General features: G+C 34.5%; 5 protein-coding genes across 8 annotated transcripts; 3 read left to right on the top strand and 2 right to left on the bottom strand.

Annotated features, from left to right (window-relative positions):
- Window positions 1-677: 677 nt before the first annotated feature.
- Window positions 678-4,484, bottom strand: LOC132065027 (uncharacterized). Of its 2 annotated transcripts, none has more exons than XM_059458242.1 (4): window positions 4,347-4,484; window positions 2,518-3,708; window positions 2,266-2,291; window positions 678-1,874 (listed from the first exon to the last, which is right to left on the bottom strand). In XM_059458242.1, exons 2-4 carry the CDS (start codon window positions 3,632-3,634, stop codon window positions 1,146-1,148), a joined length of 1,872 nt encoding a protein of 623 aa, XP_059314225.1. In that variant the 5' UTR covers window positions 3,635-3,708; window positions 4,347-4,484; the 3' UTR covers window positions 678-1,145. The 2 variants fall into 2 exon arrangements, with proteins under 2 accessions (XP_059314225.1, XP_059314226.1); XM_059458243.1 differs by having other exon boundaries at window positions 2,518-3,702.
- Window positions 4,485-8,480: 3,996 nt separating this feature from the next.
- LOC132065026 (protein RER1B-like) lies at window positions 8,481-12,323 on the top strand. Of its 2 annotated transcripts, none has more exons than XM_059458240.1 (4): window positions 8,481-8,606; window positions 9,770-10,139; window positions 11,621-11,801; window positions 11,924-12,323. In XM_059458240.1, exons 2-4 carry the CDS (start codon window positions 9,790-9,792, stop codon window positions 11,975-11,977), a joined length of 585 nt encoding a protein of 194 aa, XP_059314223.1. In that variant the 5' UTR covers window positions 8,481-8,606; window positions 9,770-9,789; the 3' UTR covers window positions 11,978-12,323. The 2 variants fall into 2 exon arrangements, with proteins under 2 accessions (XP_059314223.1, XP_059314224.1); XM_059458241.1 differs by lacking the exon at window positions 8,481-8,606 and adding an exon at window positions 8,625-8,714.
- A 689-nt stretch (window positions 12,324-13,012) lies between these two features.
- Window positions 13,013-15,100, bottom strand: LOC132065025 (uncharacterized). Its single transcript, XM_059458239.1, has one exon. It carries the CDS (start codon window positions 14,938-14,940, stop codon window positions 13,276-13,278), a length of 1,665 nt encoding a protein of 554 aa, XP_059314222.1. The 5' UTR covers window positions 14,941-15,100; the 3' UTR covers window positions 13,013-13,275.
- Window positions 15,101-17,671: 2,571 nt separating this feature from the next.
- Window positions 17,672-19,433, top strand: LOC132062841 (syntaxin-112-like). The gene is made up of 2 exons (XM_059455317.1): window positions 17,672-17,823; window positions 18,208-19,433. The coding sequence occupies exon 2, from the start codon at window positions 18,218-18,220 to the stop codon at window positions 19,073-19,075; it is 858 nt and encodes a 285-aa protein (XP_059311300.1). The 5' UTR covers window positions 17,672-17,823; window positions 18,208-18,217; the 3' UTR covers window positions 19,076-19,433.
- Window positions 19,434-20,325: 892 nt separating this feature from the next.
- LOC132062840 (uncharacterized) lies at window positions 20,326-24,306 on the top strand. Of its 2 annotated transcripts, none has more exons than XR_009416267.1 (5): window positions 20,326-20,545; window positions 20,793-21,117; window positions 21,955-23,345; window positions 23,647-23,714; window positions 23,874-24,306. XR_009416267.1 is itself a non-coding variant. In XM_059455316.1 (5 exons), exons 2-5 carry the CDS (start codon window positions 20,815-20,817, stop codon window positions 24,004-24,006), a joined length of 597 nt encoding a protein of 198 aa, XP_059311299.1. In that variant the 5' UTR covers window positions 20,326-20,545; window positions 20,793-20,814; the 3' UTR covers window positions 24,007-24,306. The 2 variants fall into 2 exon arrangements, 1 of the variants encoding a protein (XP_059311299.1); XM_059455316.1 differs by having other exon boundaries at window positions 23,253-23,345.
- Window positions 24,307-24,411: the final 105 nt, after the last annotated feature.

The following is a 24,411-nucleotide window of genomic DNA, read 5'->3' as shown; positions in this document are numbered from 1 at the left end:
AGCATACTTATTCAAAGAACAAAATGTGAAAAGTGTGAGCAAAGTGGCCAGCACACCACCGTCATAAAAAATTTTAAAAACTTGGTTTTTAAATTGCGCAAGTATGTTGACCATTGCAATGTAACCAGGATTTACTCCGGTTTTTCAAAATGCAATTTACCAGGGGTCATTTACCAATAATGTTTTCCTTATGGTCTGTGAAAATCATATTCAAGAATTTATGAGGTTGGTTTTAAAAAGTAAGATCTTGCACCAGATGCTCCCCATGTTGGAAAACACAGGTTATTGAATACGGAAATATGCTCTTAACCATGGTTAAAGCATGTTTTAATTAATTAAATCTAGACCATTAATATTAAAGTACACATGCGTCCCCCATCCAAGTAAGAACTTGGGGAAATGGAGAGGAGCTGGATCAACTTTAAACAAGTTAGAAATGCAAAAAGAGAAATGGGCATTGATTATTTTCATGAAAAAGGCAAGTACAATCTTGAGCAACCAAAATTCAGCAACACTGGAGTTGGATGTTATCATGTACATCATTGCAAAAACAGGTGAAAAAGGAAACAAAAGAAAGTCAGATCTTTAACAAACGTCATAATCAATTAGCAGAGGGGGATATGTAGAAACAAAACAAAACAAAAAACAAAAAAAAAAAAAAAAAAAAAAAAAAAAGCTTCTCAAACAGATTATGCTTCCTATATGTTAATACTCAATCTCAAAAACCCTGTCCGAGCTGAATAGAGAAGCACGCCTAATGCTGGTGCTTTCATCATTACGTTTAATACAAAGTAGCACCATCTAGGCAAATACAGAATCCAAATATAAATATAAGACAAAGTACTTACTAGCGCCAACTATTTACATCAAGCTCCAACATGCACCAGGTCACTCAAGCATTACAATCCATGAGATCTGTTCTCCGTACCATGCAAGTCAAAGATATTTGGGCATGTTGGCACTATTGGCGGATCAAACTGAAGCCTAATAACTGGATTTTTTTATAACCATTGTGTCCGCCCAGCTTGCGCGCACCTCGACTTATTCTGACCTGCCACCTCCCATCAGCAACAGGTGCCAAAGAAACTCTGTCCACCTAGTGTTTTTGTCTCTGAAGCCTAACAACTGTTCCTGCTTGATAGTTTTCAGAAACTCCTAGTGTTCCAAACAACTAAAGGGCCTTTCCTATGGAATTCACACGGCTGAAATCCATTCATTGCCTTTCCCATTAGGGCCATGGCACCAAGGCTAGGAAGCTGCTTCTTCTGGAAATCATCGAGCTCCAACTTTGAGATTTGAGGCTCACAAACCACCACCGGTTGGGGCCTCTTTTGTGCAGCGGTAGCCCTATTTTGAAGCAACCTTTGAATCCATGAGTGTGAAGTCAATGACTCCAAATCTTTCTTGACAACGCTCAAAGAAGAAGGGCTATTGTGAGCCATCAATTCTTTACCATGACGTTTACTAGATGCTAACTCTGAGTTAGTTATGGTTTTTGCTTGAGTACGTTTGCTAAGGAACTTGTGTGATTTCTCATGAGATGCCTCCCTCTCCCCTGGTAAACTGGAGCTTTTAGTCCCAAAAGCCAAAGAACCAGAAGCACTCACTTTGAGGCGCTTAACCCATCTACTACTAGGGTCTTGTCCAAGAAGCCCTTCAGGAGAAAGATCAGTTCTTGATGAACCGGGCTGTTCAGCACGGGCGAGTATTGATCCCAAGTCCAAACTTTCAGTTCTGGAAGAACTTGCCTCCATATTATCAGTTGGAGCAGGCAGCTCTAAGTTTATATCCCACTTGAACTTTTTGTGTCCATGTTCTTTCCTGGAGCAGTCAAGTGCAAGTTGAGGGGACGAATTCTGGTCCATTTTGTTCACCTGCAAGATACCTAATGGTCAAAATTGAGATATATTGGTTCTTGCTCGAGAGACTCAACTCTCAAATTTGCAATTAGAATCAAGATTCTAGATTACACGGACAAATATAGTCTGATTTGCCCACTTTTAGACTTAGTTGACAACACGAGCAAAAACATCTCCCATTTGCTGAAAAACCTGTTGGTTTTAAATTGTCATATAATGAGCGAGTGCAAGCGACCAACTCATTATTACTTGAATTTCCCAGAGTTCTCACATTATACTTGGCAACTAGCTGGTGGGAGAGAAATAGGAGAGCAGTATACCAAATTCAAGATAAACCAAATACCCTCTTGAAAACCTGGTTTAGAAGATAGGAAGTTACGAAGAATCATATAAATGTCAAGATTACCTTCTTTACTATAGAGGAACTCGTACCTGCAAAATTAGATGAAAGACAGATTCATTATACGAGTAAAATTAAGTACGCTCAAACAGTATATCTCAGATTAAACCTCTTTTTTTTATTTCTTTCTAGTTAAAAATCTCTGACTAAGCCTTAGAAATATAGTATTCTTTGATCAGTTAACACTTTAGCAAGACAGTGATTAAAATAGACTCTAACCAAAAATCTTAAACCACTTATATTAGACAAGTGACATACCACAAAGCTGGTTCTTCTCGTGAAACACATTCATGTCCATGGTATCCGTTTCAGCTGAAGATTCATTCTTTAACACAAATTTAGAAGGCTTACTGCTTTCTAAATTTTCTTTTCCATGAAGCTTCATTCCTCCCTTATAATGACCAAAAGATTTAGATGGGCTATCGTGATCACTTAATGATGCTTTCCCATTAAGTTCACTCCACATCCTTGAATTACCGATGACTTTGTTTCCTTCCAACAGATCAGCATCTGTTCCTTTTGTGAATAACATACTATGAGTTGACTGAGAAACATGGGGACCATATCCAGCCATTCCCATTACAGAGTCCATAGTATTACTTATTCTCATCGACTCTACACCAAGCAAAGGACGTGGTAGCTTTTTCTGGTCATAAGAATGATGATGTAACTCTTTTGATTCAGTTACCTGGGAAGGACTGGATTCATTTTTTAACAACCTGATAAAGGAACAACCTGGAATTTTCTGGAACTCTTCTCCACCAAATCCTGGGAGAAGTTTTCTGCTTGTGGAGGGTGCATGCTCTAACATTCCCGGTCTTGGCACTTCTTCATTTGCAGCTAGAAATGATCTACTTATGAATGGTTTCTGCGTCTTTCCCCCTTCTTTAGTTATGTACTGGCCAGGATCTCGGTATGGCACAAGATGAGATGATAAGTGATTTGGACTATCTAGCAAAGGCCTCGATGCAACAATATTACGACCAATGTCATATGAATGAGTTTTGACATTTTCACTAGGACTGTGCAATGGTAAGGACCAATTGCCTAGAGTTTCTTTTGCGATGGTTCTTGAACTTGTTCTCAGACTCTCGTTAATGACTTCAAATGTCTGAGTTTCAGATTCTCTTAATCTTTTGACGGATTTAGAAAGTTTGGACGACATTGTCTCCATTTCAACAAATGATCGGAGAGGCTTAGAATCTTGGTCAATTTCCTTGTTTCCAACAGCAATAGGTGCATGAGTGTGTGTTTCTGCTGTCGCATTGTAGCTTGTTCTAGTCCAATGTGCCATCCATACAGATTGAACTGAATGTATAGACTTCCCAGTTCTACCATCATAATCCGAATATGATTGTGTAACACGATCAGACATGATACCTTTGGCTCTAGATCTTGCTAGTGTACTAAGTTTCCTTCAGATGTTTATCAAAAGGCCGTCTCCTTCACCTGCGAAAGAGAATTAAACAGCCATAAATCAGATTATAATTGTTGAACTGTGTGACGACATTATCTAAAAGCTTAATCCGTGAAAATTCTTTTTTATATCGGGTGGCAGTAAACCTAGGATCTCTGCTTGCTTCGATCATGTTTAAGTATGTGACCATCTCATCTAAAAGCTTAAACATACAGAGAGTACAATTTTATTTACTTAATTATATATCTTCAACAATAATCATGTTTTCCACTGTTGCTAGTAGGATGCTGGTGAGATTATTATAAAGTTAATACTCAATCCCGATGGAAGGACAATTATCAAAAGAAAATCAGAGACATCAAATCTGATCATACATAGCAAACAAATTATCATCCCCACTTCAAAGATCCAATTTTGATCACTACACATCTAAGTTACCAACCTAAACACCCAAAAATCAGAGAAAACATACATAGTACTAAAAGCCACAAGAATTTTCAGGACAGGTGTCAGCTAAAACAGTTTCAAAATTCAAGTATTAACAAAGATTCAAGCAAAATTCAAGTATTAACCAAGATTCAAGTATTAAACAAGAACACCCCAGAAATCATTCCATAAAAAAGATGCCATCTTTGGCTATGAAAAATTAGCAACTAAAAAATGAACTTACCAGCAGTAAGACAGAAATTGAAGAGACAAGAACACGGTACATGGAATCACAACTTATAGTACTATTGTGAAGGATAAGAGCAGAAACTAGTGGAGGATGAGAGGAAGAAGCAAAAACCAGAGAAAAAAGGAAAAAAGAAAAGAATATCACTAGTCCCAGCCAAAAATTCTCATATGAGCTTTGAACATATGGTTTAAGTGTACGGGGTTCATTTGTCTGCACTTTTTAGTTTTTCCATTTCTTTTTCTTTTTCTCCCTCATTTTTTAATTTTAACAATTTGCTTTTACTATAGTAAATTCTTTATTTAGGTGTAGAAAAAGATTTAAATTAACTAATGATCACGACGAATCTAGGATGTAGATGTAGAATAATCTTTTTGAAATTAAAAGTTAACGAGCCTTTCCTTGGATTCTCTAGGTGTAGTAAGGGCCTATTTGGATGCACTTAAATAACTTATGATTTTTGATTTATTTTTATTATTTTAGCTTAGAAAAAAATATTTTTTGGGCACTTTTTTTCAAACGTTACTAAAGTATCTAACAGTTATTTTACTTAAAAACATCTAAAATAAGCTAATGGAAACGGGCTCTAAGCCATGCTTCTTTCGTCCCGACTAACGTAATACACCTTTCGAATTATTCATATCCACAAGATGACAAAATATTTTCTTGGTAATTCTGATGCCTACAATCATTAAAATATGATGACTAAATTAACTAATCATTTTTTATGTTGGAATCAAAATTAATTGTAACACACAAAAGCAACCTTCAAGCACAAAGATACTCCTAAGGGAAACAAAAATATCCTCCAGATAATTGTAAGGACATAGAAACGACGCCGTTGATCGCTGTAAGCATGGAGCTAATATCATGCTGACTCGTCGGCCTGCTGTAATACTCCCTTACTCTCAATTTACATGACATCTTTCGATTTTCGAAATTCAAATGAATATTTTTTTATCTTGATTTTTTCATATATGTTTTATATGTTTTAAATTGTCAATTATTGTGACTTCTAGTATTTTATGTAGTTTTCACATATATAAATTTTAAATACTTCATGCCCGAATTTATGGTCAAACTTGAATTGTTTGATACTTAAAATTCAAACTGTGACACATAAATTGGGATAGAGTAATAAAGATGGGTCATTCATTGATGCTTGAACACTGGTTATTTTTTTTTATTTTTTTTTTTTGGTTTAAGCACGAAGTTCAACTATCCGACTAATCAAGAAACGAAAAACATTCTCTGCCAATTTTTTTTTTTGTTCTAAAGATTGATTTATCATTGAACGGCTAGAAAGAGTAAAATAAATTACTCATAATTATTCAAACGAGATCTCTTATTAGAGGCGAAAGAAGCCTCACTTACAGTCAATCCATCACTATATTGAGATAATAGCGACTAATGACACCACGGGACAAACGACAAACTCATACTGTAGTTTGTCTTTTTCTTTTGGCAATTTAAAAGCCACGAACCTACTTCTTCTACCAGACAACTTATGTGGTTTCTTGTTATTCCACGTCTTCCCAATCCTATCTATGTGCCTAACAGTGTTTTAAAATGCGGGGAGTGAGGCGAGACGTTTTACGCAACACGAGGCTAGACGTAAGTGCATGGATCTACGGGGCGTTTGGCTATAAGAAGTTTTAAATTTTTTCCGGAAAACGTTTTTCACTTTATTTTAAAATCAACGTTTGGCCATTGAAAAACACCAAAAAATATGTTTTCACTTTTTTTACTTTCAGTACATTCAAACAACTAAATATTCTTTGCAAAACTATAACCAAACACAACTCCAACTTCAACTTCAACTACAAAATTCAAATAAAGTGAAAAATATTTGGTTTTCATGGCCAAACGGCTACTTAGTCTTTCCCACCCTCAACTAATATTTGCACTGATTTTTATTTATATATTTCAAAGAAGGAAAAGAGTAAACAATATAAGAGCAATAAAAAAAATGGATAAAGTTGCTTCAGGAACATATTGCTGTGAAATCTATATCCTACGAGTTTCAAACATAACCATCTAAAAAGACTAAGTACTATTATTTTTTATGACAATTACCTTATTTATTTATACATTTTAGGAAAAATCATTACATGAAAACATGATAACATAAAGTACAAATCATTACATCAATAATTAAAATTATAATCTATAGGAAAAAAACTTTTAAATAATAAAAGTCAAAATTAACGCCTTGGCATACGCTTTTACGCCTGGGGCTTACGCTTTTGCACCCGGGACATACACCCCAAATTTTAGGGCGTACGCCCTATCGATCTACGCCTTTCATTTATGCTTCGGAACGTTTTTGGTACGTCCCGCCGATGAGCTCGCCCTGAAAACGCCTATTAGAACATTGGTGCCTAAAATAATAGGGTAGTCCTATCTGTCTGTTTTTTTCTTGAAGGAACAGTAATTTGTAGATTTACATGCTCCTTATCCACAAAACAAAAGGAAGCACGACAACTACAGTCCATTAATCACCAAAATTTGAAATATTTGTACCGTCTTTAATTTGTCACGTGAAATTCGATGCAATTGCACATATATTATTGCAGTTCCCTGTATGCTGCACTTGAGACGAATGCAGTCAATTTAACACGAAAATGTGACAATTCACAATTGAGTTGAATAAATTTAGAACTGTTCCAAACTACTAGCTCCTGTGTTACATGGTAGGCAGCATGTACCAAACGAATAAACATATGTACTCCTCTTGTGTGATCACATGATTATGGGTAGTTAATACCTGAAGAACAAAAATTTAACAGTCAGTGCAAAATCAAGTATACACATTATTAAAATGTCCAGCAATATTCTTTTGTTCAGTACATTAACAATCAATGCAAAATCAATTACTTGTGTATTGTGTCAATAATTTCGACATATTTGAGCAATAGCTCTCTCACAGTCGTTTTTCAAAATACAAAATGTCATGTTAAAATATCGTTTATTGCAATTAAATTGAAAATTACTCAATTTGCTTTATGTTGGTCCAGTTCAAATTCAACTAGGGTCCAATTTGTTTCAAATGCGGGCTTAACTAGGAAGGTCAAGTTAAACTCTTGGACTCACCTTGAGCCCGTTCCATGTATGGATGCGTCCTTGAAATAAAAAATGGGCCGGTTCTCTTTTGAGAAGATCTAGGCCCTCTTTTATGTGTATTTCGGTTGGTTTACGCAAGAGAAAACGTTTCTTTTGTAGGTTACTATTAAAATTTTATCCATATTGCTAAGAGTTGTGCAAACATAATTTAGGGGCTGATAAAATAATAGACTATCATCAAACATTAATAAAATTTAAATTGTTGATTAACGTTTTCTCATATTATGTTTGCTTAGGGAGGATCTTTAGACCATGGTCTACAAAATTCATAAAATTCAAGAAAAATAAAAAAGGATCATTTACTAAACTGTTATCTCAAAAAAGGATAACTGGAATTATTTGCTCGTTATTTTTATTATTGCACTTAGGCAAATATGTGATTCTTTTTATTGAATTGTATCTTTTGTGATGTTGTTAACATTAGACTATCAACAATTCTTAAATCATACACGAAAGAAAAGGTAAGAGAACAAATAAAGGGCTAATGTTTGCAAGAATTAAGCTTTAACTATTATCTACAATTTATTAGTAAATAACTCGTGGAATAATGGGAATGATTCAAAATAACTTTATATTTTTGTTAAAAAATGATCAAAATAGCATTTACGCGAATTATAAAGATAATTGAAGATATAGTTCTTGATGATTTAAATGTCATGAGACTTTTTAGCACTTAACCATGATCAAGTGAATTAGGACACACAATGTAAATGTATAGGCAAATTGAATAAAACTTAGTTATTAAGCATTAATTAATTAGGGATTATTAAATATCAAATCCAACTAGAGAAGCAAACTACAAATGAACTAATCTTGTTACTCTATTATAACCAGATAAATAGAAAATCTTTGTTTAAATACTCCAACAATAAAGAGTTGACAATCATAATCCTGATTAATTATTATTTAAAGAAAAAATGGAAGAAATTAGGGGCATAGCCAATTAGCCAGAGACACATAGTATAAAATAACAAATAGGGGAAAAGGGGGATAAAATCAGAATTCTCAAATCGAAAAACAGATTAAAAAAAAATTATTTGCTCGTCGGCAGGTCCATTTCAGTGTTATTAAGGACCACAGATCCAATCGTATTTTCTCATCTGCCCTCTCTTCACTTCTCTTTAGTAAGCCAAGGTAATTTTTCCAATGTTCGTTTCATATTATCTAACCCTAACATTTCTGTAACCCGAATCGCTATACGTTGATTGCTACAAACGTTTATGTGATTTCCATATTGTTGTAGTACGGTGATTTTGTATAAGTTTATTAGTTACATGTTTCAGATCTGATTCTTATCGTTTCAAATATAGTATATATTTTTGGGGGTTGGATAATTTTTGTAAGGCGATCATAGGTTTTGGGTGTGTTGGAGAATTAAAATGTGTTAATTTAGATCTGGTTCTATCGGATTAAATGAGCTTGATTTTAGGGGGTCCATCGAATCGATGGATTTTTGAAGTCAAAATGGGTGATTAGGAGAAATTAATATATTGTGTTAAGAGTTGTTTCCTTTGAGTCATTTGAATGTTGGGTTCCATTGGACCAAATGAGTTTCACTTTAGGGAACTAATTGAGGATTAAAAGTTTTCTTTGGTCAAAATGTGCCGAGTTAGATGGATTAAGGAGGGGTTCATAGTTCAAAGCATCCAGTTCAAAAATGAATTTTCGATTTATTATTTTGTCTTTTAATTCTAGCTACTTAGTTGACTTGCTAAAAATAAGTTTATTGTATAATACAGTTAAAATATATCCTACATTTGCAATCACTTATGAGTTTTCCTTTTTTTTTTTTCTTAGAACTCTCGTGGGTTGTGACTGCTAGCTGAAATTGAACCAACTTCTTTGATGAGTTTGTTTTAAATCTAAAATGAGATTGCAATTCTATTTTCTTTCTTGCTTTTCATTTCAAGTACACATCGACCGGGAAAATTGTGATTTCTGTGGGTTCTATTTTAGCCTGTCACTCCGGCAAGTTTAGGTTGCTCTGGTTGAGTTTTTTTTTTAAAGTCTGATAGTTGTGTGACTTTTTTAATGAATTCTTGAAGGGTGTTGTAACTTTCTAGTAATAAGAGTTGGTATAGTCATTCATTTGTCAATAATTTATATTTTGGTGGGTGGTCTGAGGGATCAGGTTTTTCACTAGCGTTAATTTCCTACTGTTCTAAGCATTAACAGAATTCAAAGTCCTAATTCTTCTCTTTCTTAACTTGAGCAAATATTCAATGTATATCTAGCTGTTTCTAGCACGATGTCTTCCTTGTGTTTAATCTTATTGCATTGATATATGGCATTTCTAGGATTGTGAAGTTGAGTTTCTATGGAGGGTGTTGGAGGTGATGGTGCCTCAGCGGCTGCAGCTTTGAACCAGCGGAGGCTTGAACTTTCAAAACTTTTCCAATACTATTTAGATAAAACTACTCCACATGCTACATATAGGTGGATTGGAACTTTTGTCTTAGCGTTGCTTTATGCTCTGCGGGTTTATTATGTTCAGGGATTCTATGTTGTTACCTATGGTTTGGGCATCTATATACTCAATTTGCTGATCGGTTTTCTGTCACCTCTTGTTGACCCTGAGCTTGAACCGTCAGATGGTCCCATGTTGCCAACTAAAGGTTCAGATGAATTCAAGCCTTTCATACGTCGCCTCCCGGAGTTCAAGTTCTGGTAAACATTCCTGCTTTATAATGGGTTTTGCGTTGCTAGTTTTCCGGAGAAACGGTTTGCCATCTGTACATTGCTTCAGTTTGCCATGTCTCATAGTTAAATGATGGCAGTGGTCTTAGCTCTCTTGGTAAACTTTGAACAGTATTTATTGATGCAGTAGAACCTCCTTGCACATGTGCATTTGAGATCTGGATGAATTTGTTAAGCTAATTTGCCTTTTGTCAAGTATAAGTCACCATTGTACTTATGTCGCCCATTGAAACTTTTAATGTTTGGTTTGGCAGCGCCTAACATCAACTTTATACCTCGAACCAGCAGCAGGACCATAGATCCAGCTGTTTCTAAATGCTGCCTGGAATATTCAGCATTAAGTTAGTACCAAGCTAACATAGTGATTTAAAAAAAAGAAGTTGTACCTCACTAACATATTTATGGTTCTGCTTATATGAATCTTTTTCCTTTTCTTGACTTGTTACAAAATATCTGTACTTCAAAAGATCTCGTAAATCATAGCAGCTAAGATGCATTTGTCCACACAGAAGGACTTGGATATTATGTCCAATTTTCATGTATTAAATTGGATTGGCCTATGTGATCCTTGATGAATCTGTCCCATAAGAGTTGGGCTGTTCAGGAATCAGGAGGTTGCCAGATTGGTTAATCATACCCTTTCAAAGAAATATTTACCCAAGGCTGTCATGGACTCATGGTTGTTATAGAGAATTGAGCCTAGTGACTGACAACTGTTTTTCCTTTTGGTACTTGCTTGTTTTGTAATATTTTCCTATTACTTTGATTTCTTCTGTTTCATTGTCCTATACAAGGTGTTCCACACCTCAAATTTAGGATGGTGTGTCATTTAACGTGTGCATGAATGTGTTGTTGTGAAACACTGATGTATTTTTTGCATAATTTGCATCTGGACCTTGTGCTGGCTAATGTTTTGCCTGTGAGAAACAGGAATTGAAGAAAGGTGAGATTTCCTTTTCTTTCAGTAGGGCATTGCCAGACAGGCCAGAATTTAACTGAATGTATTCGTGCTTTCTCTTGAGCCGAGGGTCTTTCGGAAACAGCCTCTCTACCTGCCAAGGTAGGGGTAAGGTCTGCGCAGACCCTACTTGTGGGATAACACTGGGTATGTTGTTGTTGTTGTTGTTGGAAATGAAGTATTCAGCCTTAAAAAAATAGCAAGCCCAACCAGTTTGGGATTGATGTACTTAAAGTCGGAAAGCTAATTAAACACAGTGCTATGCTTTTGTGATTACCTTTAAATAGGGTTCAGTCTAGTGACTTGGTTGGGTGTGAAGTTGCCCTGTATCGTTTATTAAATAGTTGACATAGCATAAGAGAGGGTTTATGCATATTTTAGGCCATTAAGTACTTTCTTGAACTTGGTTATAAAAAATAAAAAAAATGTATTTTCTTGAACCTTTTAGTTGTAGCAGCAATATTTATTACTACTCTTTTTTTCTTTCTTTCAGGTATGCCATAACAAAGGCTTTCTGTGTGGCATTTGTCATGACTTTCTTCTCCCTTTTTGATGTTCCTGTATTCTGGCCTATATTGTTGTGCTACTGGATTGTTCTTTTCGTCCTTACCATGAGACGACAAATTACGCACATGATTAAATACAGATACGTCCCTTTCAACCTTGGCAAGCAGGTAACTCAGTAGCTATGAGTAGAGTTTTATATCTCAACTAGTCTTGGATTTTCTGCAGGAAACTTTAGGTCAAGTGTCTCATTTTGAGATGTTTTAACATAGTTTTTTGGTTATTGCAACAGAAATATTCCGGGAAAAGGCCATCAACAAGTGGCAGCAGCCCAAGGGCCGACTGAACTTTTGCCTGTTCTGGACCAAATGGAGGGGAGAGCAGGAGAAAGTGAAGAAGGAAGAAAAAGAAAACAAGATGGATTGTTGCATATTTTAGTTAATGTGATTTGTACTTCCATTAAACTTTGACCCGAAGATGGAGAAACAAATGTAGTAGTTGTTAGCGTTCTTTTATTATTTGCTTTTCCAGTTTCCTGGTCATCTCTGGTAATATTAATCTAATTTTGGGACATAGAAAACGAGAGTTATTTCCTTGTTTGGAATAGAAGCGCCGCATACGGAGAATGATCTTTTGTAGTCACTGGCAGTGGAATCGCATTGGCATAAGAAATTTACATCCCTTATTAGTAAGCTGTATTTTGTGCATTACCACCCTCTGTGGGTTGTCCAAGATCCAATTTATCCGTGTACAACTTAGAGTTGCTTCTGTAGTGTTACTAGTATTTAGTGAAGTGGCTTCATTGCTTATGTTGTCTTGAGGCAATTGCATCTGAAGTCATGTTCATTGCAACAACACCACGCCTCAATTGCAAGTAAAGTTGAGGCCGACTATATTAATCCTCATTGTCCATGTTATTTCATTTAAGCTCATACAGATCCGGTGTGCACTCTTTCGCTTCCTCATCATCTCTTGCTCAGCCTGAAGGGTTTTCTTTGTGCAAGAAATGGCCTCACAAGGGCAAAACGAAAGCCAAAATGTGAACTGCTGGTTTCTATATCAGATAGATTCCTTTTGTAGTGACTCGTAATTTAGATTCCTTTTGTAGTGACTCGTAATTCTTTCTCCAGGCGATCTGGCTTATAGAAGCTGTGAATATTGTAACTATTGTTATAAAAAAGCATAAGAGACCTGCGTTAGGTCTAGAAAAAAAAAAAAAAAAAAAAAAAAAGCGGCTGCACACTGAAAACAAGAGAGACTTCAGAGATTGTTAAAAATAAAAAAAAAAGTTGCATGAAACGTATGAGATGCTGCGAAAGAAAAAAGAAGAAGTTAATCTGGTTGTGCAAAAGGTTTCTTTTCAATAGAATCCACACAGAAGTAATCCAATACCAGAACCTTACAAGTTATATTGCACGAAACTACAACAGAAAACATAATGAGCCAAGAATCCTAGGTATTTGTCAACATGTCATTCTATTTTTCCTGATATGTGTATAATGTATTACAATATGACATGGGTTCAAATATAAATATCCCTACAATTGATCAGTACGACTCAAACTATTAGCTATAAATCATAGAATGTTACAAATGTGTGGCAGAATGAAACTATTTGGCCAAGCTTACTCTGATCCTACATTGCTACGCTTGCTCTCTGAACTTCTTGTAAATATCGCCTTTATAGAACTTTCTTGTTCTAAGCACCAAAATGTATGATACAATGCACCCTACAAAACTTGCTGCAGCAATTATCAGAAAAGAAGACCTGTAACACTCGATACCAATGCATGTCAGATGATCCCCCAGCTTCCTATATAGTCCCAAGGCTTCCATTTGCTTCAAAGCTTCCTTATCATAAAAATGACCAACCAATCTAACATTGAATACATAAGCTCCAATTGGACTAGCTGCTCCGCCAAAATTGAGCAGCGTAGCATAGTGCTTTAGTCCAAAAAGTTCTGATATTATGGAAAATATCAAAGGTGCCATAGCTCCAAAGCAAAATCCAAGTATAGCCAATGCAACATCAAGAACACTTGGGATTCCCATAGCTATAAGAATATGACCAATGCAAGATAATAGGAGCACAAAAGTAAGCATCAACGGGCGAGGGACTTTATACTTTGTCAAGAAAATCTCGGAGACAAACCCCGAAACTACTCTTCCAAGATAACCCCATATACTCACTAGTGAAGTAAATGTTGCAATACTCGTGTTAGGATATCCTAATGCCTTACCAATTTGACCTATGTTATCGATAGCAGTCAATGTTCCACCAGCTCCAAAGATAGTTGTAATAAACAAAATCAACATGTCAATACTCAAAAGTGCTTGCAAAATTGTATAGTCTTCGCCTCTCTCAGGTGGCTTAAAAATATTCTTGTACCATAAAACTCCTTTTCCCTGATTTCTTGAAGGTACCTTCCCTTGTTCTAATCCTTTCAATGGGAAAGAATCATCTAAAACTTGTTTCCTTCCTTTCCCAAGTTTCAATTCTTCTCTAACTACAATAGCTATGGGCGCAAACAACAAAAGCAACATAATACAAGAACTCACTCTATATTCAACCAAACTAAAAGCTACCCTATTTTGCAAAATAGTGATCATTAATAGAAATCCAGCAAGACCAAGTGATATATAAAGAAGCTGATAAAAAATCTTGACCTCATTTTCTTGACGACTAATCCCTTTCATAACCCTAACATGTTTAAGCAAACTACAACAAACAAATGGTGGAAGCCAAGCAATTAGCAAAACCAAAGATTTCCCATTATTCCCATAAATTGCATGAAACAATTGTGTTATAATTGCACCACTTAAACCAACAAAACCCTTTAACAATCCAATCACAATTCCTCTACTTTCAGGGAAATTCTTAACACAAGTAACTAAAGCACCAGTATTAGTAAAAGTTTGTGAATTTGCACCAACCATTAAACAGACACACATTTGCCAAACCTGGGGTTTGACTAATTCATCACCGTTGACTGCTAACCACAAAAAAATGTATCCAGAAAAATTCATCACTGATCCAATTAAAAGAACAACCCATGGTGGACAAACTTCATTAATTAATCCAGCAATAATCCCTACATTAGCACCAACATCCTTAAAGAAAGACAACAAATTTAAGGTTGTTTGGTCATAACCCAATGAAGATTTGACATGTTGTGAATAAAGACCAAATAAATAAGTGCCACCTGAAACTGACAAAATCAAGATTGAAGCAAAAACAATGAACCATCTGCCATTGAGGATGATGTTGTGGGGGCCTGAGATTTTTCTCAAACTGAAATCTGGTGTCATCTGTTTTCAGTTTGAAGAGTCTGTTAGATCGGACAATTTTTTTTTTTTTTGTCTGAGTTTCGATCTGGGGAACTCTGTACTTGGTCAATGGATTTAAGGTTTCCATTTTCATGGGAGAGGTTTAGTATTTATACATTGTTAGGGGTAAAAATAGAAAATTTGGTAAGTAATGTTTTTTTTCTACATTATGACTTTTGGGTGAGAATTTTATGCACGGTGCGTTTGATAAGAAAGAAAATGTTTTCCGGAAAAATAAGTGGTTACTTATTTTATTTTTTTTGTGTTCGTTTATGTTTGTTATCTAAGTAAAAATATTATTCTAAAAGTATTTGTATATAATCTACACAAATACTATGGGGCGAGGTAGGGGCTAGGGTGGAGCAAGGGTGGGATTTAGGGCTGCTGTGGAGGATGTGGGGTGATGGGTGGTGGGGGTGGGGTGGGCGGGGATGATACAATGATATGTGAATGTCAACTTGTAGGCATTTTTACGAAAGAGAATGTTCTTTTGAAAAAATTTGACCAACCGATCATGAGAAAATTAAAAAACATCAGAAAATATTTTTATCAATACTGAACACACCTCGATAGTGAAATAAAAAAAATTTATATATTCGATTCTCGCCAAATATATTTACGGCCGCTAGTCAACATACATATATTATAACCTAATTATACATATATTGTATATTTACGTACTATTATTTCGGCGTACAGCTATTTAAGTTAATATTATTTTTTTATACAATAAAGTAGCTGAAAAGTCAATCATAGGTGGATTAGTTGCTTGAAAAGTATGATAAACTAAGTTCTTATAATTCCTTAAACTGCACTCATAGAATGATTCTTTATATCGTTGTGGGCATAATTTAAATCCTTTTTTTGATAGGTGTTAATTTTGTGCATTCAATGCTTAAATCCTTTTTTTGATAGGTGTTAATTTTGTGCATTCAATGCTTAATTATCATTTTGCATTGTTTTTAGGTAACTTAAGAGGCAATATTATGTAAGTATATGTAGGAAATTTGCACTAGTAAGGCGGAAATAAAACTAACGAATTAATAACCTATTACTGTTACTCTCATATTGATTGAGAAAATGTACTAATATCTCTTTATATGGTTTTGAGCATGAAATGAGAAAAATATTCACACGTAAATACGTGATCAATATCAATATGGCCACATATAGGTAATAGTCTCTACTCCCATCGATGGTCCAATTTCAAGATTAGGGTGGGCAACCTTCACAAGCATTTTCCCTTAATTATCAATCAATCTATGACATAGCAAGAATTAGGGTAAATTTCATTAATGGCCACTTAACTATCACTTTTTTTCCACTAAAGTCATTTAACTATGTTTTTTAACACAAAAGTTACATAACTATCGCTCTTTTTTATTAAAGTCACTTAACTATGTTTTCTAACACAAAGTCACACCTACTGAAAAATTCAACTTTCGATGGGTAATATTTTTATATTCTTTTTTTATTTTTAATCAAATAGATACTAACTCAATTAAAAAGAATCGACCCGATCCAAAACTCATATGCAGATATTAAAATACCAAAGGGTGAATAAATTTGATTTTTTTTTTATCACAAGGTTACTTTTTCTAATGCAAGTAATAATAACTATTACTCCGTATACTTCAAATTCCTACTTATTATCCAACAACATGTAAAATATATATTGGAAAAAAGGGCCAATAAAATTCACACATTTTTTACTTGACAGCCCCTACTGAGAAGGATCGTATACTTGGTGAAGGATTGGTTTTGTTTCTTTAATATTTTAACATTTGCATGATTTTTGGATCGGGGCGATTTTTTTAATTGAGTTTGTATCTATTTGATTAAAAATAAAAAATATATAAAAATATTACCCAAAGGAAGTTGAATTTTTCTGCAGGTGCGATTTTTGTGTTAGTAGGCTAAAATCTCGTGACTTTTGTGTTAGAAAATATAGTTAAGTAACTTTGGTGAAAAAAGTATCGTTATGTGACTTTTGTATTATAAAACATAGTTAAGTGACTTTGGTGAAAAAAAGTGATAGATATGTGACTGTTATGTTAGAAAAAATAGTTAAGTAACTTTGGTGAAAAAAGTGATAATTAAATGACCATTCATGAAATTTACCCTAAAAATTAGCAAACCTACTAAGCAGTAAGAGAGTAATGCACAGGAAGAACTAGAAAACCTAATATGTGGGAAAGGAAAAGGCAAGTTATTACACCCAAAAATAATTGCTACTCCGTAAATGAATAAAGTACTAGTGAGCGGAAGTAAATCAAGACACACCTAACGTAAATAGATAAACTTTAATGTCAAAGTTTTAATCAAAAGTAATCTTGTTATAACATGTAAGTATGTGACATGCCTTATTTTCAAGTTTATTAATTTACTTTTTATGAATAATTATCTGTAATTATTTTTAAATGTCATGCTAGTGTACAATGTTTTTACAATTAAATCATTTAGCTAATTGGTCGCAATATGTTGATTCATTTTAGGTATCAATAAACTCTTGCTTTATACAAATACAAGTAAGTAACTTTTTAATGATTGATAAAGAAAAAAATTCTTTGTTCTTATAAAAATTAAATAATAAAAGAATTTATCAATTAACTTTCCAAATGTAGATATTTTGTAGGATAAGGTGAAAAAGATGGCAAATTACGTTACGAAATGCAACGGCTATATTTCTTCTTTTCCTTCGAATTTGAAAAGTGGCCAAAAACTTTAAAGGCAGCCATAGCCATAGACTTCCCTTTAAAGTTTCTCACATTTGTTTTCACCCCAAATTCTTCATTGCCACAATTCTCATATTTCTCTGCAAATTTCCATAACAGAGTTAAAGAAACGTCTCAACAATTGTTCAAGGTGCTCTTTCTTTTCTTTACCCTGTAATTTATTTTTTTGTGGTTTTAATTTTCTAAATTTCAATATATCTTCTTGCTCTGTTGAATTAGTATGGGTTTGATTCTTTTTTGGGTTCAAGTAATTTTCAATGCTGATTCTTTTTAGGGCTTGTTATCGCAACTTGTAATTAGTATCGCAACTTGTGATTGTTGTTTTACTTAATTTTGGAATTACATGTTACTTTGAAACTGAAAACTGTTCATTAGTTTACAAATAGTGGGAATTTTGAATTGATTTCAAGATTTGGGACATGATTTAATATCTTCTCCGATTTTCTCTATTTGAGTTCTTGTAGAATACGGTTTAAATGTAGAAAAAAGTATGAAAAATTTTGTGACTTTGCAGAATCGTAAAGATGAATGACCTGATGACCAAGTCATTCTTGAGTTATGTGGACTTGAAGAAACAGGCTATGATGGATCTTGAAGCAGGACCCGATATTGAAATGGGTCAACTCGACCCGGCTGACGAAAAAAACCTCTCAAAATTCTTTGAAGAAGTTGCTGCTATTAAGTCTGATATGGAAGATATCAACAATCTTCTTGTCAATCTTCAAGACCTTAATCAGAAAACCAAGTCAGCCCCAAGTGCCAAAATTCTCCAAGGCCTTAGAGATCAGATTAATTCCGATATTATCACCCTTCTTAGGAAGGCGAAAATCATCAAAACGAGACTTGAAGTTCTTGATAAGTCCAATCTTGATAACCGTCGCGCGTATAAAGAGGGAAGCCCGGTTGACAGGACAAGGATTTCGGTCACGAATGGCTTGAGAATTAAGCTGAGGGACATGATGAATGATTTTCAGTGCCTAAGGGAAAATATTGTAGCGGAACACAAAGAAGGCCTGAGGAAACAGTACTTTAGTACTAACGGAAAAGAACCGAGTGAGGAAGCGGTTGAAAAGATGATGCAGGAAAGGGTTTTTGAGGGTAAAGTGGAGAATCAGGAAAGGCATGAAGCTGTAAAGGAGATACGAAAAAGTTTGATCGAGCTGCACCAAGTGTTTCTTGATATGGCTGTTATGGTTGAGACACAAGGCGAGCAGATGAATAATATTGAGCAAAATGTGGTGAATGCTGGTGGATATGTGAATGATGGGATGAAGGAGTTAGATCGTGCTAATCAAATGAAGAAGAGGAGGACTTGGGCTTGTTGGATTGGTGCATTGATTCTGGTTTTCTTGTTGCTATGCCTTATTGCTATTCTATTTTGAATTAAGTCTGAGAAAGGCTTTGGGGCTTTCTATCAGTTTTGGTTCTTTTTGATCTGTTTGCTTCCGTTTCTTGTCCGAATGCTATTTGGATTTTGATGGAAATCTCTTTTTACTTATAGACATATAATATGTTGGGGCCAAGCTATGTGATGAATATATATGTTCGTTCATCAACTTCTTGTATGTAGAATAGATTGAAAATGATACATCACATTTGTAGATTTGGGAATTATTGAATTTGATCAAGATTTTTTCCCTTACTCTAGGCACCTTCAATGTTTTTGCAGTCCCTTATGTCTCTGCTCTACAAGGCAAATTTTAAAAAGACTTGATTTCATTAGTTTCATTTCTTATTATATTTTGTTGGTATTGGTTTTCTTGGTTTTTATATGGCAAAGCCATAGCTTTAAATGTCATTTTACCAAACACAACAAACAACTTTAATTCAATTTTAAGAATTCTTTTCAGTAGAAAACAATGAAGATCCAAATGTGCAGAAAGATGTATGTCAACTTTGAGAGGCACATTTGCGAGGAACTGTGGGAGTTTATTCTTAGTTTAGTACCGAAGTTAAGTGCAAGGCTTGTGTCATCTTGAAATATAGTGCAATGGGCCTTGCAGCCATGAAATATCTTCAAGGTACATTGGTTATCTGACTGGACCTAGTAAGAATTGCTTCAGTTGTGAAAGGCAGACAACATCACCCTGGTAAAAACTAATGAAATATATGGCCAAATGTCTAGATAGCCTATTAACGTGGCACAATGTGTCCAGTTAGACATTTATATTAGGTAAGGTGGCAACCACATAAACACTTCAATTTGACAAACTCTGTCATTTAAACACCAGTCAGGAAAATCAAACGCATAACAATTACGTGTGGATGATCTGTCAAAGAATAAAGGGATAAACTAAGATACGTGTCAAATTTTGACATGTCACTAGGAGAAAAATCTTCCTCCTCCAAAAAAAAAAAAAAAAAAAAATCCTCTCCCCGAACCGTCCCCAAAACCCCCAATTGTTGATGTTCTTCCCCCTCCCCCCCGGCCCGGGACCCCCAACCACCACATAGAGTGAATATCTCAAACTTGATAATACATGTCTCTTAAACACGAGTCATGGAAATCAACGTGTGACAATTTCGTGCGGGTGATATGTCAAAGAACAAATGAAAAAAAGATGTATGTGTGATTTTAACCCATTAAAAAATCATTCTTTGCTGACATGGCCGTCCAAAATCATTGGGAAGGAGTATTTTTTATTTTAGCAAAAGGCCACATGTATGCACCCTCCACAATAAATTGGGACACATACATAGAGTACTAATAATGTTATCACTATGTATCATTGCAAGATCCGTATGAATCACGAGAAAACATAGATGTTCAATTCAGAAGGAATGGATTCATTTACGCAACTTCAAAACGATGGGGACTCATCATGGGTTGCTCCTTTTATGTGAACCGTTAGGTAATGATTTTCGGTACAAATTAAATTCATTCTCAGCCGTTGACGCTTCTCTCTTTCTACAGATAATGTTTATATGTGGAAAGACATCAATGGGATAAGCTAGCGGATCATTTTCAGGGTCACTAGGTGTAATTTCTTTTAGTTAGGAAGTTTATTACTACGATTTACGAGCCAACTACTTTTATAAAATAGTATCATAGGGCTAGCCTATATAGTAATCTTGCTACTTTAAAATCTTTACTTTCAGGTATTATTATTTAGAGGACAAAATGGGAAACGTGTTTGCAGTAACGAAGCCAATATTGCATTGTTTAATGAGAGTTATGGGAATGACATCCAAGTTGGTGGAGATAGAACCAGGAACCACCTTGCATTTTTGGGTTCCAACTGATCAAACCATTAGCACAATTAAGCCTGCCGTTGTACTTCTTCATGGATTTGTTGCCAATGGAATTCTCACTTGGCTTTTTCAAGTGATTTCCTTAAGAACATCTTTTGCTGTCTACGTCCCTGACCAACTTTTCTTCGGAGACTCCTTCACCCATCATCCTGAACGGTCACCTAATTTTCAGGTATTGCATTGTGCGATCATCTCGTCTAAAAATTTACTTCATCATATTGTATGTCTCTTGAATACGTTCTCTCATGTGTGAGCTTTACCTTTTTCTTTTGGCTTTACAACATTTAGATCTTCGGCAAAACATAATTACAATCGCTAGTCAAATATATATATTATATATATCCTAAATATGTATAGAATATATACTCCCTTTGTTTAAGTTCATGTGTGCTAATTACTATTTGGAGACAAAGGACACAATTTTTTCAAATACTTCCTAAATATTTTGAATTGTTATTTTTTTGTAACTTAAGAGTACTTTTAATTTAGTTTCTTAATGTGGAGATATTATTTCAAAAGACCTGAAGATTTTATGTTCAAACTCACACTGAGAATTAGTTATTTTGACCTAGTACTCCAAATCAGGACAACATAAATTAAAATGGAGGGAGTATATTATATACATATATATGTATATATTGCTCCATCCAGTCCAAAATAATCGATATTTTAGGCATAGGCACATGGATTAAGGAATTTACTTACTTCTAAAAATTAAGACTGCTTTGGCTAAACTTTCCTTAATTATGATTTTCTTCTCTTTTAGGTTGACATATTATCAAGAAGATTAGAAATGTGTTAAATGCAAATTTGATTTTTTTTAAAACTAAATACCTTCTTTGTTTGTGAAACATCATTTATTTCGGACCAACTTTTAGAGGTTAAAACATCGACTGTTTTGCACTGAAGAAAGTCTATATTTATATTTTAATATGCCGGCTAATATTTTTGCAAGATGGCAAGGTTAATTTCCTTTATTTATTTTTTCATGGGACAAACGTCTTACCAGGCAGACTGTTTAGCAAAGGTATGATGAAACTGGGTGTGGAAAAGTTTAATTTGGTTGGATTTTCCTATGGATCAATGCTTGCGTTTAAATTGGGCCCAACTGTATCCTCACATGGTTGAGTCCATGGTCATTTCAAGCTCGGGTATGGAGTTAACTGAGTCTCTTAGCAATTCTTTGTTGGAAAACATTGGGTTCACATGTTGGCCTGATTTTCTTTTGCCCAAAACTATCTCTGGTGTCAAATTGCTTCTATCTCTTGGCACCCACAAGGCCCCATGGTTTCCTGAATTTGTGTACAGGGATTTTCTTGAGGTATGTAGCTCTTTAATTAACTAATATTCAGTACGTTGTTATTAAAAATATAACCCTCGTATGATTTTGGGTAATTTTTACCTCAGGGAAAATTTCTAAAATACACCCCAGCCTTTGTTCAAATTTGCTATAACCCACCTAATTTTTACGGGGGTCCTATTACCCCCCGGATATATTTGTAAGGAATTTCTTTGGCATTTATTGAGTGAGCTGGATAACAATTCAAACACGTGCTGAACAAAATGCCAAAAAACAAAGGAGTCTAGTCATTTCACTCTTCGAACAAAACAAAAAATTAGAATTCTCTCCTACACTCTTAATTTTTTTTTTCATGGAAAAAGCAGTTGATTATCTTGGTATTAATCTTGTGAATCACTATATTCTTTCATAATTGAGTCTTGGCTTGTGTGACGTTGGATTTTGGTTTGATTTTTCCGAATAAATGCCAAAGAAATGCTTTAAAAATATAGTCTGGGGGGTAGTAGGACCATCGTATAGATTAGGTGTGTTACAGTAAATCCCGGCAAAGGTTGGGATGTATTTTAGACATTTTCCTTTCTACCTCATGTGCTAAATCTGAAATTAAGTCACATTCAAAATCTATATATTTTCTTTAAATCATAGTTAGAACCAAATGATTGTTTGCAAGCTATATATTAAAATTGAGTTAGATTCAAAGTCTATCTATTTTCTTTAAATCATACTATATTTAGAACCAAATGTGGTTTGCAAGTGGAAGGTAGTGTGCAACCAATTGCACGAATTACAATTAATTACAATCAAATTTATCTATAACATGTAATGTGGATATTTTTTTTTACTGCTACTTAGAATTATTTGTATACATAACATTTACTATAACATAATATAAAATATCAGTTCCATAGAAAATTTGATTATCATCGTGAAATGACATTCTAGAGGATGATTATTATAAAAAGATCTGACTGCATAACACAATTCTAATATATAATGTTGCAAACCAGGTAATGTTTGGCAACATAAAGGAGAAAGTGGAGCTTCTTGAAGCTTCAGTGGTTAGTGACAAAGACGCCGCTAGTACACCTAACTACTCCCAGGTTTGTCCAACAATATCCTCACACTCTTGCTTTTGTTAAGAACGCACTAATGAATATTTTGTTTGATATGATGGTATTCGAATCAGTATACATGTACATACAACTTTGTTACTTAAGTTTGCTTCGCTCTGAAAATGAAAATATCCACTCATTTTTGGAACTGAACTAGAAATTGGACAGATCTGAAAAGTAATTCTATGAGATGTAAAAAGTATTGGTGATAAGAAACTCATCGTAAATGTCATATTCCTCCCTAATCTTTTAATATTTTGATACGAACTTCGTTTACTCTTTCACGCAGAGGATTTATATTTTATGTGGAGAGGATGACAAGATTTTTACTAAGCCAGTTTCTGATGCCATGAAAGAGTAAGTCAACTCATCTTGAAAATTAAGTCAGAAACCCTAGCTCTCTTGCAGCCAAGTTCGAGTTGTAGATTTGAAGAATAAATTTTTGAATTTGAGAATGCCTCTATTATTAAATATATCGCATATCTGATATAGGGTTTTTGGGCACAATGAATGCAGGAAGTTGGGAGAGAATGCGACACTGGAATACATAACAGAGGCAGGACATCTAGTTCAAATTGAGCGACCCTTTATGTACAATCATCATCTGAAGAAATTTCTTTCATACTCAAGTGACTCTGCTAATATGTGATGAGTGGATAAAATAAGTGTTCCAATAAGTGAATTCTCAATTCACCTCTTTCGGACCATTGACTTTTTTAACATCAATTTATCAAGTGAACCATCATTTCCCATTTTAATTATTTAAATTGCTTTAATTTAATCATCAACTCGCAATTATTCGATTTTCTCAAACAGAACTTCTAGCAATCATTAATAGTATGTATTTAGTACCCTATTCCTTGTTGGATAAACATTTTTGTACTACCTTTAACTAGCGAGGTCGTTCTTTTATAATTGTATTAAGCGCTTGTCCAAATCTGACGTTTGTTACTGAAAATAGGCAACAACTATAAACTTTGTGAGCCAATCTTAAATGCTCTACGTTCCGAGCAAAGATATTTGGGGATAAAACTTACCGGCATCAAGTGTAGGT

Source organism: Lycium ferocissimum, chromosome 7 (assembly GCF_029784015.1).
Source record: "Lycium ferocissimum isolate CSIRO_LF1 chromosome 7, AGI_CSIRO_Lferr_CH_V1, whole genome shotgun sequence".
In the NCBI taxonomy this organism is placed as follows: domain Eukaryota; kingdom Viridiplantae; phylum Streptophyta; class Magnoliopsida; order Solanales; family Solanaceae; genus Lycium; species Lycium ferocissimum.
Note: the sequence above shows the minus strand (reverse complement) of the source record. Positions and strands in the feature narration are given on the sequence as shown.

Bases quoted from the DNA above. Each gene is read 5' to 3' on its own strand.
- LOC132062841 (XM_059455317.1), top strand. From the start codon at position 18,218: ATGAATGACCTGATGACCAAGTCATTCTTGAGTTATGTGGACTTGAAG.
- LOC132065027 (XM_059458242.1), bottom strand. From the start codon at position 3,634: ATGTCTGATCGTGTTACACAATCATATTCGGATTATGATGGTAGAACT. The intron at 2,292-2,517 runs GTATGTCACTTG...CTAATTTTGCAG, and splicing joins CGAGAAGAACCAGCTTTGTG to GTACGAGTTCCTCTATAGTA. The intron at 1,875-2,265 runs GTAATCTTGACA...GGTATCTTGCAG, and splicing joins GTTCCTCTATAGTAAAGAAG to GTGAACAAAATGGACCAGAA.
- LOC132065025 (XM_059458239.1), bottom strand. From the start codon at position 14,940: ATGACACCAGATTTCAGTTTGAGAAAAATCTCAGGCCCCCACAACATC.
- LOC132065026 (XM_059458240.1), top strand. From the start codon at position 9,790: ATGGAGGGTGTTGGAGGTGATGGTGCCTCAGCGGCTGCAGCTTTGAAC. The intron at 10,140-11,620 runs GTAAACATTCCT...TCTTTCTTTCAG, and splicing joins CTCCCGGAGTTCAAGTTCTG to GTATGCCATAACAAAGGCTT. The intron at 11,802-11,923 runs GTAACTCAGTAG...TTATTGCAACAG, and splicing joins CTTTCAACCTTGGCAAGCAG to AAATATTCCGGGAAAAGGCC.
- LOC132062840 (XM_059455316.1), top strand. From the start codon at position 20,815: ATGGGAAACGTGTTTGCAGTAACGAAGCCAATATTGCATTGTTTAATG. The intron at 21,118-23,252 runs GTATTGCATTGT...GTTGCAAACCAG, and splicing joins AACGGTCACCTAATTTTCAG to GTAATGTTTGGCAACATAAA. The intron at 23,715-23,873 runs GTAAGTCAACTC...CAATGAATGCAG, and splicing joins GTTTCTGATGCCATGAAAGA to GAAGTTGGGAGAGAATGCGA.